The sequence below is a fragment of the Ailuropoda melanoleuca genome, chromosome 3, assembly GCF_002007445.2.
Source record: "Ailuropoda melanoleuca isolate Jingjing chromosome 3, ASM200744v2, whole genome shotgun sequence".
Lineage (NCBI taxonomy): Eukaryota > Metazoa > Chordata > Mammalia > Carnivora > Ursidae > Ailuropoda > Ailuropoda melanoleuca.
Window position 1 is genome coordinate 47,368,453 of NC_048220.1, and position 17,502 is coordinate 47,385,954.

Below are 17,502 nucleotides of genomic sequence, written 5' to 3' on the forward strand. Positions count from 1 at the left end.
CATGCAACTCTTGACCACAGGGTCATGAGCTGGAGCCACCTCATTGGCTGTAGAGATTATAAATAAATAAGTGAGTGAGTGAGTGAAGTTACAGTGCTAACAATAGAAATTGTATCTTCAACCTTTGCTATATGTCAGGCACTATGCAAAGTATTTTTATATACCTGATTTTATTAAAACTCACCACAACCATACAAAATTGGTACATAATCCCTATTTTACAGATAAGGAAATAGCTTTTGGGGGGGAATAACTTGCATAATATCCCACAACTATTAAGTATCAGATAGGGGGCGCCTGGGTGGCGCAGTTGTTAAGCGTCTGCCTTCGGCTCAGGGCGTGATCCCGGCGTTCTGGGATCGAGCCCCGCATCAGGCTTCTCTGCTAGGAGCCTGCTTCTTCCTCTCCCATTCCCCTGCTTGTGTTCCCTCTCTCGCTGGCTGTCTCTCTCTGTTAAATAAATAAAATCTTTAAAAAAAAAAAAAAGTATCAGATAGGTTTGAAGTTTCGTTCTGACTCCATTTCACTGTGCTGAAACAAAACAGTTTTCAATGACAGCAGAATGCACATATATACTTGGACCTGTACATATTAGAAGACAGTACATAAAAATGCTGAGAGTGATTAGATTTGGATGGTAGGATTATTTGTGATTTTTTTAAAAATATCTTTGTGATTTTTTATAAAGATATTAAAAATTCAGTACCAGGAGCATAACTACAAATTACAGCTTTTAAATATTTACTAAACAAACATTGAGAATTAATAAAAATAATCAACATCATAGCACTTTATCACATTAACTCAAATTTTAAGACTAAGTTGTTAAATTGCAAGCGGCATTCACTTCAGCAAGTTGCGTTGAAATAGTAAAAAGAGATACCATGACTTTTTTGTTATGTAGTTAACATGCTGTACCTTAAATAGTGGACCTGCAAGAATGTTAGAACTAGTATACCTTTTTTTTTTAGGATTTTTAAATTTTTTTTTTTTAAAGATTTTTTATTGATTTATTTGACAGAGATAGAGACAGCCAGCGAGAGAGGGAACACAAGCAGGGGGCAGGCTCATAGAAGAAGCAGGCTCATAGCGGAGGAGCCTGATGTGGGGCTCAATCCCATAACACCGGGATCACGCCCTGAGCCGAAGGCAGACGCTCAACCCTTGTGCCACCCAGGCGCCCCTGGATTTTTAAATTTTTAAGTAACCTCAACACCCACTGTGGGGCTCGAACTTAAGATCCCAAGATCAAGAGTCGCATGCTCTACTGACTGAGCCAGTCACGTGCCCCTAGAACTAGTATACTTTTGATATTATTGTTGATACTGTTACATCACAGGAGCCACAACCAGCACACTATTCAAGTCTTTCAAGCTTTTATAAAATCAAATGTTAAGATACTGTCTGGGGTCTCCAAGGATGATAATGATGGTAGAAGAAGATGAAAAGAACATTTTAATCTCTGGCATTCTGTAGCTCAGTTAATTATATTAAAAAAGAGTATTGACTTTTTTTTTTTTTTAAGATTTTATTTATTTATTTATCGGCAGGGCGGGGGGGGGGAGAAAGCACAAGCAGAGGGGAGCAGCAGGCAGAGGGAGAAGCAAGCTGCCTGCTGAGCAAGGAGCCCAATGAGGGACTTGATCCCAGGACCCTGAGATCATGACCTGAGCTGAAGGCAGACACTGAACCGACTGAGCCACCCAGGTGTCCCAGGAAATGTAACTTGAAATCATGATCCTTGGTAGCTGAAGGAAATACCATGGATCTTAATCACTTTGAACACACAGGTGTGGTCGAAATGTGTGATCACACTTTACATACTTACTGATATCAAAAAGACTAAAGATCTTTTTTTCTTTTAAAAACAGAGAAACATCTATTTAAACTAAACACCAATTTACCTTAAGCTATGATAAGTCATTGACTTTCCTAAGCAGACTGGCATTTAACATGGAAGCTTTTTAGCATCTAACTTTAAAAGATTCTAATGTACTTTTTCATTTAGTTTTGAGAATGGGGCAGTGTTTTTTTGGTTTTAGAAACTAGTTTTAAACTTTAATTTTTTTCATTTTAGAATGGAGGAAATATTATTGTCCCTGATAAAAGTTCTCTAGACTTGCTCTGTCAAGGGTGTTCTGGTGATATCAGAAGTGCAATAAACAGCCTCCAGTTTTCTTCTTCAAAAGGTAACTATGAAAGATAAACTCCTACTGCGTTGTATAAGTGACTAACTTTCTCTTAATGGTTCATGAATCGAAATCAAACGGAATGGATTTTAACTTAGAGTTGATATATATCTCCATCTACTGGGTTTTTTTTTGAGACTGTTCTATAAAATCATGTGTGTACATGTGCATACACACACCCCTGTAAACAGGTCATTGTATGTATCTGTATACCTGAGACAAAACCTGATTGATTTATGTGGTTTGGTACTTTACTTTTTAAAGTTAATTTGGATGAGACTTCCTGGGTGAAAATCCTGGCTCTGCCATTTACCAGTGAATAATCTTGCAAATGACAATCATTTTGTGCCTGCGTATTCTCACCTTTTATATGAGAAGCTCTCTTACAGAGTTGCGTGAAAAGTAAGTGAGTTAATACTTGTAGGGTGTTTATTCCAGTGCTTGATATATATTAAGGAGTCAATAAATGGTCAACTGTTAATGGGCTGAGGGGCACCTGGATGGCTCAGTCGGTTTAGCGTTTGACTCTTGATTTCAGCTCAGGTCATGATCTCAGGGTCATAAGATCAATCCCCACCTGGGGGGGTCCATCCTGGGCACGGAGCCTGCTTGAGGTTCTCTCTGTCCCTCCCCCTCTCCCCTGAGTGTATGTGGGTGTGCTGTCTCCAAAATAAATCTTTAAAAAATATATAGTATTGTGCTTACTTAGTTTTACTTTTGTATTTATTTTTTATTTATATATGGTACATTTAATAAATTGACTGACTTTTATTGTAAAAAAGGTGCAATGTCATGCTATATTAAACGGGAGGGACACCTTAGTGGCTCAGTCGGTTAAGCATCTGACTCTTGATATCAGCTCAGGTCTTAAGTCTCAGGGTCCTGAGTTCAGGCCCTATGTTGGGCTTCACGTTGGGCATGGAGCCTACTCAAAAGAAAAACAAAGGGGGAGGTGGTGCCTGGTTGGCTCAGTAGGTTGAGCGACTGACTCCTAATTTTGGGTCAGGTCATGATCTCCTGTGTCATGGATGGAGCCCCAAGTGGGGCTTGGCGCTCAGCGGAGAGTTTGCTTGAAGTTTCTGTCCCTCTGCCCCTCCCCCTATTCATATGCTCACATGGTCTCTCTCTTTCTCTCAAATAAATAAATAAATCTTTAAAAAAATATATATAAAGAGAGAGAGAGCACATGGTTTCTTGTACATGGTCGTCGTCAGAAAACATTTAACAAGCACCCTACTTGATGTTTCACATTGAGGAATTGACCTTGAAAAATTAAAAACCATCTTTGGAGCTCTCAAAATCCACTTGAAATGCTGGTGTCTACCTACAAGTATAACCTGTTCGTTTAGTTTACATCTTTGTTTTTCAAAATAACTAGAGAAAAGTAAATAGCAGCGTAATTCAACTGAAACCAGAATTCTGTTATTCCTGTAGAAACATAAATGTAAATGGTGCTTAGGTTCACTACTGGAATTATGGGTTAGGAAGGCTGAAGTAGGCCAGTTTGCAGTCCTGTCATTTATAACATTATTATTCTGACCTCAGAAATTTTAAAAGGGAAGAAAATAATATTTTTTTAGTGGGTCAGGAACTGTATTCGCAATCATACATTGTTTCATTCATTCTTGCCCAGCTTAATGAGATAGACAGTAATGAGAATCAAACCCAGATCCTGTGTTCTTTCTGTCTTCCAGGCTACTTTTCTTAAGTGATGCATTCTGAGTTTTGAACAGTAGATTTACCAATGAAATTTCAACACGGGCTTATTCATAAATTGAAGACTGCCCACATCAGTAGAGAGGTGATACAGAATAGTTATTGAACATGCACCACTACAGAACTGCCCTGCCTGGATTCAGGTCACTTAGTAGCTGATGACTTTGAGGCAGTTACTTAATCTCTATCTCCTGTCTTTAATGTGTATAATAATAGCTCTCCGCTAATCAAGTTATTTTGAGGATTTAATTGGCTAATACCTATCATGCACCAAGAACAGTACCTTGCACAAGCAGTACCATGAGAAATCAAAATGATAGTCCTATATTAGAGAATGTGTCATTTCTATGGGTGAAAATTTGAATTCTGTGTCATGAGGTACTTTTATAAAGATGACATTGTATTCCATTTTAATAGCATAGCAACCCAAAGACGACTGTTACTCAGTTCACATATTTTATAATTACAGTTTATCAGAAAAAATATATTTTGATTAGATTATTTAGTGTAACTATATAAAATGTCTGTCTTATTTTTCATATTTTAATTTTATTTTCAATATTGTCTCTCGGGTGTATATTATTTAGGAGGAAGCCGTTTATGGCCAAGGAAGAAAGGAATGTCTTCAATAAAATCAGATGCTGCACTGTCAAAATCAAAACAAAGGAAAAAAACTGATAGGATTTTTGAAAACCAAGAGGTCCAAGCTATTGGTGGCAAAGATGTTTCTCTTTTTCTCTTCAGAGCTCTGGGGAAAATTCTGTATTGTAAAAGTAAGAAAATCTTATATATATATTTTTTAATCTGTTAGATATTAGTCTTACAACTGAAATTAAATACCAGTTTTTGAAAATGTCACGTATCTGGCAGCTAGGGCTAGGTCTGATAGTCTTTGGCAAGGCCTAAGACATAGCAGATAAATGTATTTAGATAGAGTATTTTTGGACTATGGACAGGACTAATTGTAAAAACTACTATAGACTATATCCATGTCTGTAAATCTTTTAAAGTATAGTTTGCTGCAGGTAAGACATCAGTTTCTCTAGAATTTTAGTGGCAGGTGTTGGTATCCCAAAGCCCTCCTAGGCCTGAACTGTGGACACCAGGACCCTAGACAAATTGCCGGGTAGCTTCAGGCTGCTGCTGCTTCTTCTTTTTTTTTTTTTTTTTTTTTTTTGTTTAAGATTTTATTTATTTATTTGACAGAGAGAGACAGCCAGCGAGAGAGGGAACACAAGAAGGGGGAGTGGGAGAGAAAGAAGCAGGCTCACAGCAGAAGAGCCTGATGTGGGGCTCGATCCCAGAACGCAGGGATCACGCCCTGAGCCAAAGGCAGACTTAACGACTGCGCCACCCAGGTGCCCCCAGGCTTCTTTGGATCTCCTTGCATTTCTCCTCAGTGCCTGCTCTCTCCCCAACCAGAGATGTTCTGTTTCCCTCTTCTTTCCTTAATGCCTGCTTCCCTGCAGTCCCTCCACTCGAATCACTGATCTCTAAGCTCCCAGATTGTTTTTCCTTTCAGTAAAATCCCAAACTGCTTTTTGTGTAGAAAATATTAGTTCTCAGTCCGCTGATCCTGAAGAAAGAGAATTAGGATTGGGGGTGGGGGTGGGGGTGGTGCCTTTATATAGATTGAAACAATTCAAACAAAATTTTGAAGGAAACTATTGCTGTAGTTTGGAATAATTTTATCTGTTATAGCACAAAGTAAATAATCAAAATGGACCATTGAGAAAAGTTCTATGTGTCGTGTCCTCAATTTTCTCTCAGATAGTTTTTCAGACTTCTTGTAAAATAGCTGCTTTGGTGGGTCACAAATAGTATGTGAACAGATATTCATTGAAGTTTCATGCTTAATCACACCTTTTATTATCTGAGACTATTTTCTGGTTGCCAAAAACCCAACTGTTTTAAACAACTGTTTTTATCCTCCTATGAAACTCTTGAGTGCCTCTTGTACCTGTTTTCCATCTTCTTATCTTCCTTGTCTCTTTGCCTTCTGTTGTCCCTCTGTGTTTCTTCTTTGCAGATGGTTGAAAATTTGGGGTTTCTAAATGGAAACCTTCATGCCACCCTTAGAAAATGAAACAGGCACACTTAGGTGGAAGTGAAGACGGCACTCCGTCCTTGGGTCTCTTACCTCTGAACCTCAGTGACTATTCCCACTGATTCTTTTCCTTCCACTCTTTGGTTTCCTTCTCAACATTCATTTATAACTTCCTGCATCAGGAAACAGGGTTCCTGTTCTCATGCAGAAAGCAACCTCATCCTAAGTGGTAAAGAAAACAGTAAAGATCTTTTATTGAGAATGAGGATCAAAAGAAGAAAGCAACACAGAGCTGAAAAGGTGAAATGCTGCAGAGTGCTTTGAGAGTTGGAATATTTTATTTCTAGAAAAGCCATAATCCAGGCATCAGAATTCTAATTTGAGTTCTTAAGAATAGTGATAATGAGATAACTCACTATATATATAGCAGGAAGGTACTGGAACAGTGAGGCAACTCACATAAGCCTCCAGTTACTTTGTTTTTTTTATTTTTAACATCTTGCTTAGTATGTTTGGTATTATGTGCCTAAAGTGCTGAAAAAACCTTCAAATGAGTGGTTCTTCAACTGTAGATGGTGGTATTTTTAATAACTCCAGAAATTTTTTTATAGGAGCATCTTTATCAGAAGTAGATTCCCCTCGGTTGCCTTTGCATTTATCAGAGTATGAGCGGGATACCTTACTTGTTCATCCTGAGGTAAAGTCTTTACTAACATTTAGTGCTTTTTACAGGATATATATTATTTACATTTATGCATATGTGCATTTAACCCCTGCATTTTTACCTAAATTATATGTGTATGCTTCTTTTTATAGGAAGTAGTAGAAATGTCACACATGCCAGGAGAGTTATTTAATTTATATCTTCACCAAAACTACATAGATTTCTTCGTGGAAGTAGATGATCTTGTGAGAGCCAGTGACTTTCTGAGCTTTGCAGATATCCTCAGTGGTGACTGGAATGTAAGACCATTTGACTTAACTGTTTTTGTTTATGAATGTTTCCTCAGAATTGGGAAAGTTTACTTTTATTCCTCATTATTTGACATGTAACCTTTTTTTTTTTTTAAGATTTTATTTATTTATTTTTGAGAGAGAGCGTGAGCAGGGGAGAGGGGCAAGGGGAGAAGCAGACTCCCTGCTGAGTGGAAAACCCAATGCAGGACTCAATCCTAGGACCCTGGGATCATGACCTGAGCCGAAGGTAGACACTTAACCGACTGAGCTACCCAAGGGCCCCTTATGTAACTTTTTAAAAAATTATTAACATATAATGTATTATTTGTTTCAGGGGTACAGGTCTGTGATTCACCAGTCTTACACAATACACATGTGCTCTCCGTAGCACATACCCTCCCCAATGTCCATCACCCAGCTACCCCATTCCTCCCACCCCCTCCACTCCAGCAACCCTCCATTTGTTTCCTGAGATTAAGAGTCTCTTATGGTTTGTCTCCCTCTCTGGTTTCATCTTGTTTCATTTTTTCTTTTCTTCCCCTATGATCCTCTGCCTTGTTTCTTAAGTTCCACGTATCAGTGAGAGCAGATGTCGTCTTTCTCTGATGGACTTATTTCACTTAGCATAATACCCTCTGGTTCCATACACGTCGTTGAAAATGGCAAGATTTCATTTTTTTGGTGGCTTCATAATATTCCATTGTATATACACATCTTCTTTATCCATTCATCTGTCGATGGACATCTGGACTCTTTCCATAGTTTGGCTATTGTGGACATTGCTACATTAAACATTGGGGTGTAGGTGCCTCTTTGGATCACTACGTTTGTGTCTTTGAAGTAAATACCCAGTAGTGCAATTGCTGGTTTGTAGGGTAGCTCTATTTTCAACTTTTTGAGGACCCTCCATACTGTTTTCCAGAGTGGCTGCACCAGCTTGCATTCCCACCAACAGTGTAGGAGGGTTCCCCTTTCTCCTTATTCTTGCCAACATCTTTCGTTTCCTAACTTGTTAATTTTAGCTATTCTGACTGGTGTGAGGTGGTATCTCATTGTGGTTTTGATTTGTATTTTCCTAACGCCGAGTGATATTGATACTTTTTCATGTGTCTTTTGGCCATTTGGATGTCTTCTTTGCAGAAATGTCTGTCTGTGTCTTCTGCCTGTTTCTTGATTAGATTATTTGTTCCGTTGGGTGTTGAGTTTGATAAGTTCTTTATAGATTTTGGATACTAGCCCTTTATCTGATATGTCATTTGCAAATATCTTCTCCCATGTTGTATTTTGGTTTTGTTGACTGTTTCCTTTGCTGTGCAAAAGCTTTTTATCTTGTTGAAGTCCCAGTAGTTCATTTTTCCCCTTGCTTCCCTTGCCTTTGGCGATGTGTCCAGGAAGAAGTTGCTGCGGCTGAGGTCGAAGAGGTTGCTGCCTGTGTTCTCCTCAAGGATTTTGATGGATTCCTGTCTCATATTTAGGTCGTTCATCCATTTGGAGTCTATTTTTGTGTATAGTGTAAGGAAATGGTCCAGTTTCATTCTTCTGCATGTGGCTGTCCATTTTTTCTAACACCATTTGTTGAAGAGTCTGTCTTTTTTCCGTTGGATATTCTTTCCTGCTGTGTCGAAGATTAGTTGACCATAGAGTTGAGGGTCCATTTCTGAGTTCTCTATTCTGTTCCATTGATCTGTGTATCTGGTTTTGTGCCAGTACCATACTGTCTTGATGATTATAGCTTTGTAATAGAGCTTGAAGTCCGGAATTGTGATGCCACCAGCTTTGGTTTTCTTTTTCAACATTCCTTTGTCTATTTGGGGTCTTTTCTGGTTCCATACAAATTTTAGGATTATTCCATTTCTGTGAAAAAAGTTGATGGTATTTTGATAGGGATTGCATTAAATGTCTAGATTGCTCTAGGTAGCATAGACATTTTAACAATATTTGTTCTTCCAATCCATGAGCATGGAATGGTTTTCCATTTCTTTGTGTGTTCCTCAGTTTCTTTCATGAGTGTTCTGTAGTTTTCTGAGTACAGATTCTTTGCTTCGTTGGTTAGATTTATTCCTAGGTATCATATGGTTTTGGGTGCAATTGTAAATGGGATCGATTCCTTAATTTCTCTTTCTTCTGTCTTGTTGGTAGTGTATAGAAATGCAGCTGATTTCTCTGGATTGATTTTATATCCTGCCACTTTACTGAATTCCTGTATCAGTTCTGGCAGTTTTAGTGTGGAATCTTTTAGGTTTCCACATGAAGTATCATGTCAGGGTGAGAGTTTGATGACTTCTTTGCCGATTCTGATGCCTTTTACATCTTTTTGTTGTCTGATTGCTGAGGCTGGGACTTCCAGGACTATGTTGAACAGCAGTAGGACTGTGTTGAACAGCAGTGGTGATAGTGGACATCCCTGCCACGTTCCTGATGTTAGGGAAAAAGCTCTCAGTTTTTCCCCATTGAGAATGATAGTCTCTCTGGGTTTTTCCTAGATGGCTTTTATGATACTGAGGTATCCCTCTATCCCTACACTGTGAAGAGTTTTAATCAAGAAAAGATGCTATACTTTGTCAAATGTTTTTTCTGCATCTGTTGAGAGGATCCTATAGTTCTTGTTCTTTCTTTTATTAATATAGTGTATCACATTGATTTGTGGATATTGAACCAACTTTGCAGCCCCGGAATAAATCCCACTTGGTCGTGGTGAATTATCCTTTTAATGTACTGTTGGATCCTATTGGCTAGTATTTTGATGAGATCTTATGTAACGTCTTAATAACAATAATAAAACTAATTCATCCAATCCAGTGTTTGTAATGATAGTGGTTAATCTGACTTTTTTGATGATAACACTAATTTTTTCTTAAGTCATTTTCTGATTATAAAACTAATATATATATTCAGAAGTTTTGACAATCATTGAAAAGTAGATAGAAGGGGAAGAAGTGCACTTTTTATACTTTCTTTTACTTTTTAAATAAAAATTTTTTTTACAAATTTGAAATTATTCACTATTAAATTTGTATTTTTCCATAACATTTTAACAGTGCTCTGATCAATGTAATAGCAACTAGCCACATGACTAGATTAAATTAGATTACATTAGATTAAATTAAACTTAATTTAATTTAAAATTCAGTTCCTCAGTCACACTAGCCACATTTCCAGCATTTGATAGCTACCTGTGGCTAGTAACTACTCTGTTGAACAGCTACCGTGTTGAACAATTTGTTAAATAACAGAATATTTGTTACAGAAAGTTCTTTTGCACAACACTGTTTTGATATGTTAATGTTTCTGTATTACAAATATTGAAATAGCGTTAATAATTAAAATTAGGAAAGCTACAATAAAAAACACATATGATACAGTTTCTGTGTTATATTTAGAATTTCACTATTCAGCAGTTGCGTTTGCTTAATTTTTTTATATTCCTTTTTATTTTGAAATTTTCTAACCTATAAACAAATTGAAAGAATAGTATGATGAATACCTGTATACCCTTAGCTTTCATTCACCAGTTTTTCACATTTTGCCACGTTTGCTTGACCTCTGTGTTTGCACACTTGTTTTGGCCCAATAATTGGAAAGTAATTGTGGGTATCATGTCACTTAATACTTAAGCACGTGTACAGACATTGCCCTATTACAACCACATATCACTTAAGGAATCTAGCATTAATTTACTAACATCCTTATTCTGATTTCCTCAGTTGTCTCAAAATGTATTTTAAGGGGAACCTGGCTGGCTCAGTCGGTAAAGCATGCATCTCTTGGTCTAGGGGTGGTAAGTTTGAGCCCCGCATTGGGCGTAGAGATTACTTAAAAATAAAATTTTTTTTTTTTAAGATTTTATTTATTTGCCAGAGATGGAGACAGCCAGCGAGAGAGGGAACACAAGCAGGGGGAATGGGAGAGGAAGAAGCAGGCTCATAGCAGAGGAGCCTGATGTGGGGCTCGATCCCACAACACCGGGATCACGCCCTGAGCCGAAGGCAGACGCTTAACTGCTGTGCCACCCAGGCGCCCCAACATCTTAACTTGATCTTAGCCAAAAGGCTAAGAAGCAATAAAAAATAAAATCTTTAAAAAAAAAATGTATTTTAAGTTGTTTTCACCACCTGCTTCCAAGATCCATTCAGAGTTCATGCATACTGGTTGATTGTTGTGTCTCATTTGAATTTGATTTAGGTAATTTGGTAACATATTATTTTCAGGGCTTGGTTTCAGCTCCGGGTGTGATCTCATGGTTCATGGGATAGAGCCTTGCGTCCACCCCGTACTTGGCAGAGTGTCTGCTTGAAGATTCTCTCCCTCCACCCCTCCCCACACTCACATATGTGCATGCTGTCTCTCTCTATAAAATAAATCAGTAAACCTTAAAAAAAAAAAGTGAACATACATTAAGTAAATAGGATTAATGATTTTTTTGGCATCAGCAGTACCAATAGCTCTACACTGTAAATTTCTTATTTTCTTTATTTTACGTTTTGTCTCCTTTTTAGACGCGCTCTTTACTCAGGCAATATAGTACATCCATAGCTACGAGAGGTGTGATACATTCCAACAAAGCCCGAGGATTTGCTCATTGCCAAGGAGGAGGATCAAGTTTTCGACCCTTGCACAAACCCCAGTGGTTTCTCATAAATAAAAAGGTAAAAAAAGAATTGTATATTTTTAAAGGTAAACTTTATGGCATGTGAATTATATCTCAATAAAGATGTTATTTTTTTATAAGTTTTAAAAAAGTATTTTATTATTAGTAAGAAATAGTTGCTAACACCCACAATTTTTTTAGAATTATAGTAAGACAAAAAAGACGCTCTTCTTAAATGCCTCATTATTTTTAAGGAAAAAAACACTCAAAATTTGAAAGCACATATTTTATTTATTAGTTGACTATTACTGAATTTATAGTATCATTATAATTATCTTTTAGTTTTAATTAAAATAGGGGCACCTGGCTGGCTCAGTTGGAAGAGCATGTGACTCTTGATCTCAGGGTTGTGAGTTCAAGCCCCACAATGGGTGTGGAGATTACTTTAAAAAAAAAAAAAAAAGGAAAAAAAATAAATCCTTGCTTTGCCTCTAACCATCTGGATGGGTTATTTTACCTAATGTGCACTTAGTTTCCACAGATTTAAATGTGGAGGATTGGATTAGAAATCAAAAATAAGTGGCCCCCCACATTGAATACTGCACTCAAAAAGATTTTATTCATGAATTTCTAGTCTTTAAAAAAAATGTGTATAATAATTAAAATTCATATATGGATTTCTGGCTCAGAATTCCTGGACTCTCCTGAAAAGAATGCAAAGTAAGGCAGCACTGGCTTGTATTTTTACATGGCAGCAATCTGATCACACCAAGTAGCATCTGCCCCTTGAAGATGGGAGTGGTGGGTCCCGCTTTCCCCAGCTGTCTCACTGCACTGATTTACGTACCTGCCTGTCTCCTATGGTGTCTGAATTTTTGGCCCCTGGACTATGTCATCTCTAAGATGTCTTCTAGTTCCTAAGTCATATGGTTAAATATGAGCCTGTAATTCATGACCTAAGGCATTTTTTCAAACAGATTTCTTGGAGAATTTCATGACTTTTAACCAATTTATGTCCCTTATTCACTTGTTTTGCTCTTTACAGCATGAATATTAATTTTGTCTTATAGTTACATACAGATTATCTCTGTAAAAGCGTAAGCTCCTCGAAGGCAGATTGTGCTCTCTCCTCCTCAGCCTAGCATTGTACCCATGTTAACTGAAGAAAATTAATTTTTTTACTGAGAAACAGTATCCTCACATAATTTGTGATGTATGCTCATAAACCAAATTCCTTTCATTTTTTAAGGTTTTTTTTCTTTCTACCTTAAGTCTCTTAAAAAATTTTTATTGCTGTTTTGTCAAATATGAAATAGTTCTATAGGTAAAATGCTTTATTAGGTAAGGCTGGGACAGTTATAAACTAATTAGATAAACTCTTAGTATGTGGCATATAAACAATTTTTGTCATAGAGTAAACTCAATTTGTCTAAGGATACATCTCCATATTTTTTTATTTTACTCTTCATTTCATCTTTTTTTTTTCCATACAGTATCGGGAAAATTGCTTGGCAGCAAAAGCACTTTTTTCTGACTTCTGCTTACCAGCTTTATGCCTCCAAACTCAGCTGTTGCCATACCTTGCCTTGCTAACCATTCCAATGAGAAATCCAGGTAATAACATGGGTTTTTATTTGTCCCAAGAAGTAGTGTTTTATAACTTTATCTTTCTGTAGGTCAGCTCATTGCTATACTCTAGTGAGCAAAGTTTTTTTCCCTTTATTTTTTGATCCAGAATTAATTTGATTTAAAAAGGAAGAAAGCAATACTGAAGTATATAAAGTAAAAATTAAAAGTTCCCTATAACCACAGGTAATTCCTTTTGGAAGATTGGTATAAATTCTTCCAGACTTTTTTCTGTGTATATACAAATAATAGGCATATGCTTTAATAGGCATATGACACTTGTCATGGATAGCACTCCATATTTTTTTTTTTTTTAAGATTTTTTATTTATTTGACAGAGATAGAGACAGCCAATGAGAGAGGGAACACAAGCAGGGGGAGTGGGAGAGGAAGAAGCAGGCTCATAGCAGAAGAGCCTGATGTGGGGCTCGATCCCAGAACGCTGGGATCACGCCCTGAGCCAAAGGCAGATGCTTAACTGCTGTGCCACCCAGGCGCCCCAGCACTCCATATTTTATGAATACATACTGAATCAGCTCCAGAAGTTGGGAAGTCCAAAATCAACATACAAGCATATTCAGTATTTGGTGAAGGCCTCCTTCCTACCTTGTAGATTGCTGCCATCTTATATTCTCACATGGCAAAGAGCAGAGCAAAGAAAGAGCTCTCTCTGGTGTCTCTTTTATAAATATCAGAAATCCAGGATCATTTTATACTTCTCTGCTCTAGTCCTGGAATCAGGAATTTCAGGAGCCCTGGTTCCTTATAGTGGAAATGGTATTTAGAATTAGGATCTGGGGGCACCTAGCTTGTTCAGTCAATAGAACATGTGACTCTGGATCTAGGGGTTGTGAGTTCACTCTCCATTTTGGGCCTAGAGGTTACTTTAAAAAAAAAGAAATTAGGATCTGGACGCTAGGTATGGTCCTTGCTACTGGCGTATCATTGTATCTCGGTTGTTTCAGTGGAACAAACCTAGGTAGTGTGTGTATTTGTGTGTGTAAACCATGAGTTCACACCAATACATTCAGTTTCAGCCTAACACCACAGAGTTTATTCTAACCTTTTCCAGTTTAGTATCTAGTAGTGGTCTAGACTACTTACATTGGAATTATCTGGAGAATCATTTATCCACTAGTTAGAAATTCAGATTATAGGATCACAAACTCAGTTTTCCATATCAAAAACCTGTTTCTTAAAAAAAAATCCTAATTCTCTTCTATTCCCCTTTCATTTGCTTGTTGTCCATTTGTTTATCGTCAGAGAATTGTCTGTTTAAAGTTTTTTTAAAATCTGTTTCAGCTCAAATTTCTTTTATCCAAGATATCGGAAGACTTCCTCTAAAACGACATTTTGGAAGGTAAACTCATTGTTTTAACTTTCAAAACCTGTTTCAAGACCTGTTATTGAAATCTCCACTGAACGTTATCTCTTTATTCAGTATATAGCCAGTAAAATTAATCTGTAAAATCTGAAAAATACATATTATTCCCAGTGATTAATGATCATATGATTGCATTGTAGATCCATCATTTTATTACATAAAACAGTTTATTTTCACTGGCTCACATGTGGAATCATAAAAGCAAGGGGATTATTTTTTTTTTTAAGATTTTATTTATTTATTTGACAGAGACAGCGAGAGAGGGAACACAAAGCAAGGGGAGTGGGAGAGGGAGAAGCAGGCTTCCCGCTGAGCAGGGAGCCCAATGCGGGGCTTGATCCCAGGACCCTGGGATCATGACCTGAGCCAAAGGCAGATGCTTAATGGCTCAGCCCCCTAGGTGCCCCGAGCAAGGGGATTTTTAAAATCCTCCATTTAACAAATTTTGCATATGTGGAAACCCCTTTTCACCTTTCCTGCCCAGAGGTGTACTTAGCCTGTGTTTAAAGCCTGCAGCGACCAGGAACTACCACAAAAGCACTGTCTTTTTTTTCTTTCTTTCTTTCCTTCTTTCCTTCTTTTTCTTTTTTTCTTTCTTTTTCTTTCTTTCTTTCTTTCTTTCTTTCTTTCTTTCTTTCTTTCTCTTAGAAGATTCAGACAAATTTTTAAAAACATAGATAAAGAGAGGTAAATCTTTATCTGTGCTGTTCTTTTTACTGCAAAATCACTTCTGGGCAAATATCGGTGATTAACAACACCTAGATTTCATTTCTACTTAGCTTATCTGTAAGGTCAAGTTATGTACTCAGGGATTTTAAAAAGGTTTAAAAGGGCTTTTTAACTATTATTGGTTCAACTACTTGATCCAACTTGGCAGACAGGATTTGTCAGTGCTACTTATCGCAGTCATTCATGATGACCATATTTAGGGACACCTGGCTGGCACAGTTGAGATAGAGCACGAGACTCTTGATCTCCAGGTCTTGAGTTTGAGCCCCACATTGGGTGAAGAGATTACTTAAATGAAAAAATTAACAATCATGATGACCATTTTTCACATTTTCTTTGATTCATGTTGACAATATTAAATATTAATATTTAGCTTTATAGTTAATATTTAATAGTTCTCTAGTTTCCTGTAATACAACCTACACCTTATTTTTGTACATTTAGCTTATTTCTAACTTTATCACAGTTTTCCTTGTAGCTTTAATCATTGTGGACATCAAATGCTATTTATATAGGATATATTCCTAAAAATAAACTTGCTGGATCAGTGGATATACACTTTTCTGAAGCCTTTGCTCTATATTGCCATATTATTTCCAGGAATACTTTGCCAGTTTTATGTCCATTTACGGTATATCAATATATTCGTTTCTCCTAGCTCTTGGCACCTCTGGGTTTTATTAAAATCTTTTAAAAGGTCTTGGGGCACCTGACTCAGTCAGAAGAGCATGAGACTCTTGATCTCGGGGTTGTGTGTTTTAGTCCCACATTGGGTGTAGAGTTTATTTAAATAAATAAAACTTCAATAAGTAAATAAATAAAAGGTCTTTGCCAATCTTAAAGATGATGGTAGTTGTTCATTATTTTAATTTCAGTTTTTAAAGTTACTAGTTAGGTTGAAAATTTAGTTACCATTTTTTTTTATGTAAATTGTCCCATGTTTTATACCCATTTTTCTTTTCTTTTTTTTTTTTTTTAAGAGAGAGAGTGCGTGCATGTGCCCTCACAAGGTGGGGGAGGGTCAGGGGGATAGGGAGAGAGAAAATAAATATTAAGCAGGTTCCACTCTCACCTTGGAGTCCGATCTCACGACCCTGAGATCATGACCTGACCCAAAATCAGGAATCTGATACTTAACCAGCTGAGCTACCCAGGTGCCCCTACCCATTTTTCTGTTCTATTTATTTTTTCTTTTTAATTTGTAAGAACTCTTTAGCAAAGACATTAATCAGGTCGTTTGTATTGTAAGTTGTAATGATTTTTCACATTTTGTCATTTACCTTCTTGTACTTTTGTTTATATCGTTAAATAAACTAAAGGGGTTGGCTAAACGGTGAGCATAGTCAAGGTAAATGAAAGACTAGAGATGGCTTCATAATTCTCACCCACATGGTATAATTTAAAAAGATCCTCTTTTTTGGTTATTATTGCTGCCTGCATTATGAATCTGGCAGGTTGAAAATGGAAGCCCTGACGGACAGGGAACCTGGCTTGATAGACCCAGACAGTGGCGATGAAGCCCAGCTTAATGGAGGGCAGCCTGCAGAGGAAGCTCTGGGAGAACCCACTCAAACTGCTGAACCTGAAACGTGCTGTCTACCTTTGAGTCAAAATAGTGGGAGTGAACTGCCTGCCAGCCAGCCTCAGCCCTTTTCTGCGCAAGGGGACATGGAAGAAGAGGAGCTGATAATAGAAGACTATGAGAGTGATGGGACATAGAAGCCCCCTTGCCGGTCATGTTGCTACTTGGCAGACTCGTGTGCATTTTATTCAGTGGTATCTGAGTAGAGATAATATGCTTTTCAAGTGAATGACAGTTTAATTCTTCACTCTTGTAGTATTTCAGCACAAGAAACTGACTTCTCTGTCATTTTGAAGTAAACAGAAGATCAAGCTTCAAATAATTTTTTTTCTCTAGTATTTATTTAGTCTTGTGAATGATGTTGGGAGAGGTCAGTGTGAATGAAGTGTGTTTGAACATTATGCCAAATATCAAAGAATGTGAAGGAATAATTCAGAATACTAAAACTTTATGGGGTTGGTTGTAAATACGAATTATGAAACAGTTTAGTATGCAATTATGAATGTAAATAAACTTTGTGCCTTATCCACAGTTTCTTTATGGTCTCTAACTTCTCAAATACCATTTTTATATGCTGTACAGTGGACTATTTTAGATGCTTTTTGAAAAAGTATTTAATTTATATCAAAATTAAAATGTTGAATTTCTTTTCGTTTCTTCTTTTACTATTTCCTAACATGTGTT

At 37.1% G+C, this 17,502-nt stretch overlaps 1 protein-coding gene across 7 annotated transcripts in view; it reads left to right on the forward strand.

Annotated features, from left to right (window-relative positions):
• The window catches only part of RAD17 (RAD17 checkpoint clamp loader component), a 30,511-nt gene extending 13,162 nt beyond the window's left edge, over positions 1–17,349 (forward strand). For 5 of the 7 annotated variants that reach the window (XM_034656317.1, XM_002915888.4, XM_011220590.3 and 2 more), the window contains 8 exons: positions 2,078–2,189; positions 4,493–4,678; positions 6,564–6,649; positions 6,769–6,915; positions 11,406–11,555; positions 12,991–13,111; positions 14,426–14,483; positions 16,691–17,349. In XM_034656317.1, coding sequence (XP_034512208.1) covers positions 2,078–2,189; positions 4,493–4,678; positions 6,564–6,649; positions 6,769–6,915; positions 11,406–11,555; positions 12,991–13,111; positions 14,426–14,483; positions 16,691–16,955 — 1,125 coding nt within the window. In that variant the 3' untranslated portion in view covers positions 16,956–17,349. The remainder of the gene's footprint in view (positions 1–2,077; positions 2,190–4,492; positions 4,679–6,563; positions 6,650–6,768; positions 6,916–11,405; positions 11,556–12,990; positions 13,112–14,425; positions 14,484–16,690) is intronic. The other 2 variants (XM_034656318.1, XM_034656319.1) reach the window with 2 other exon arrangements.
• Positions 17,350–17,502: the final 153 nt, after the last annotated feature.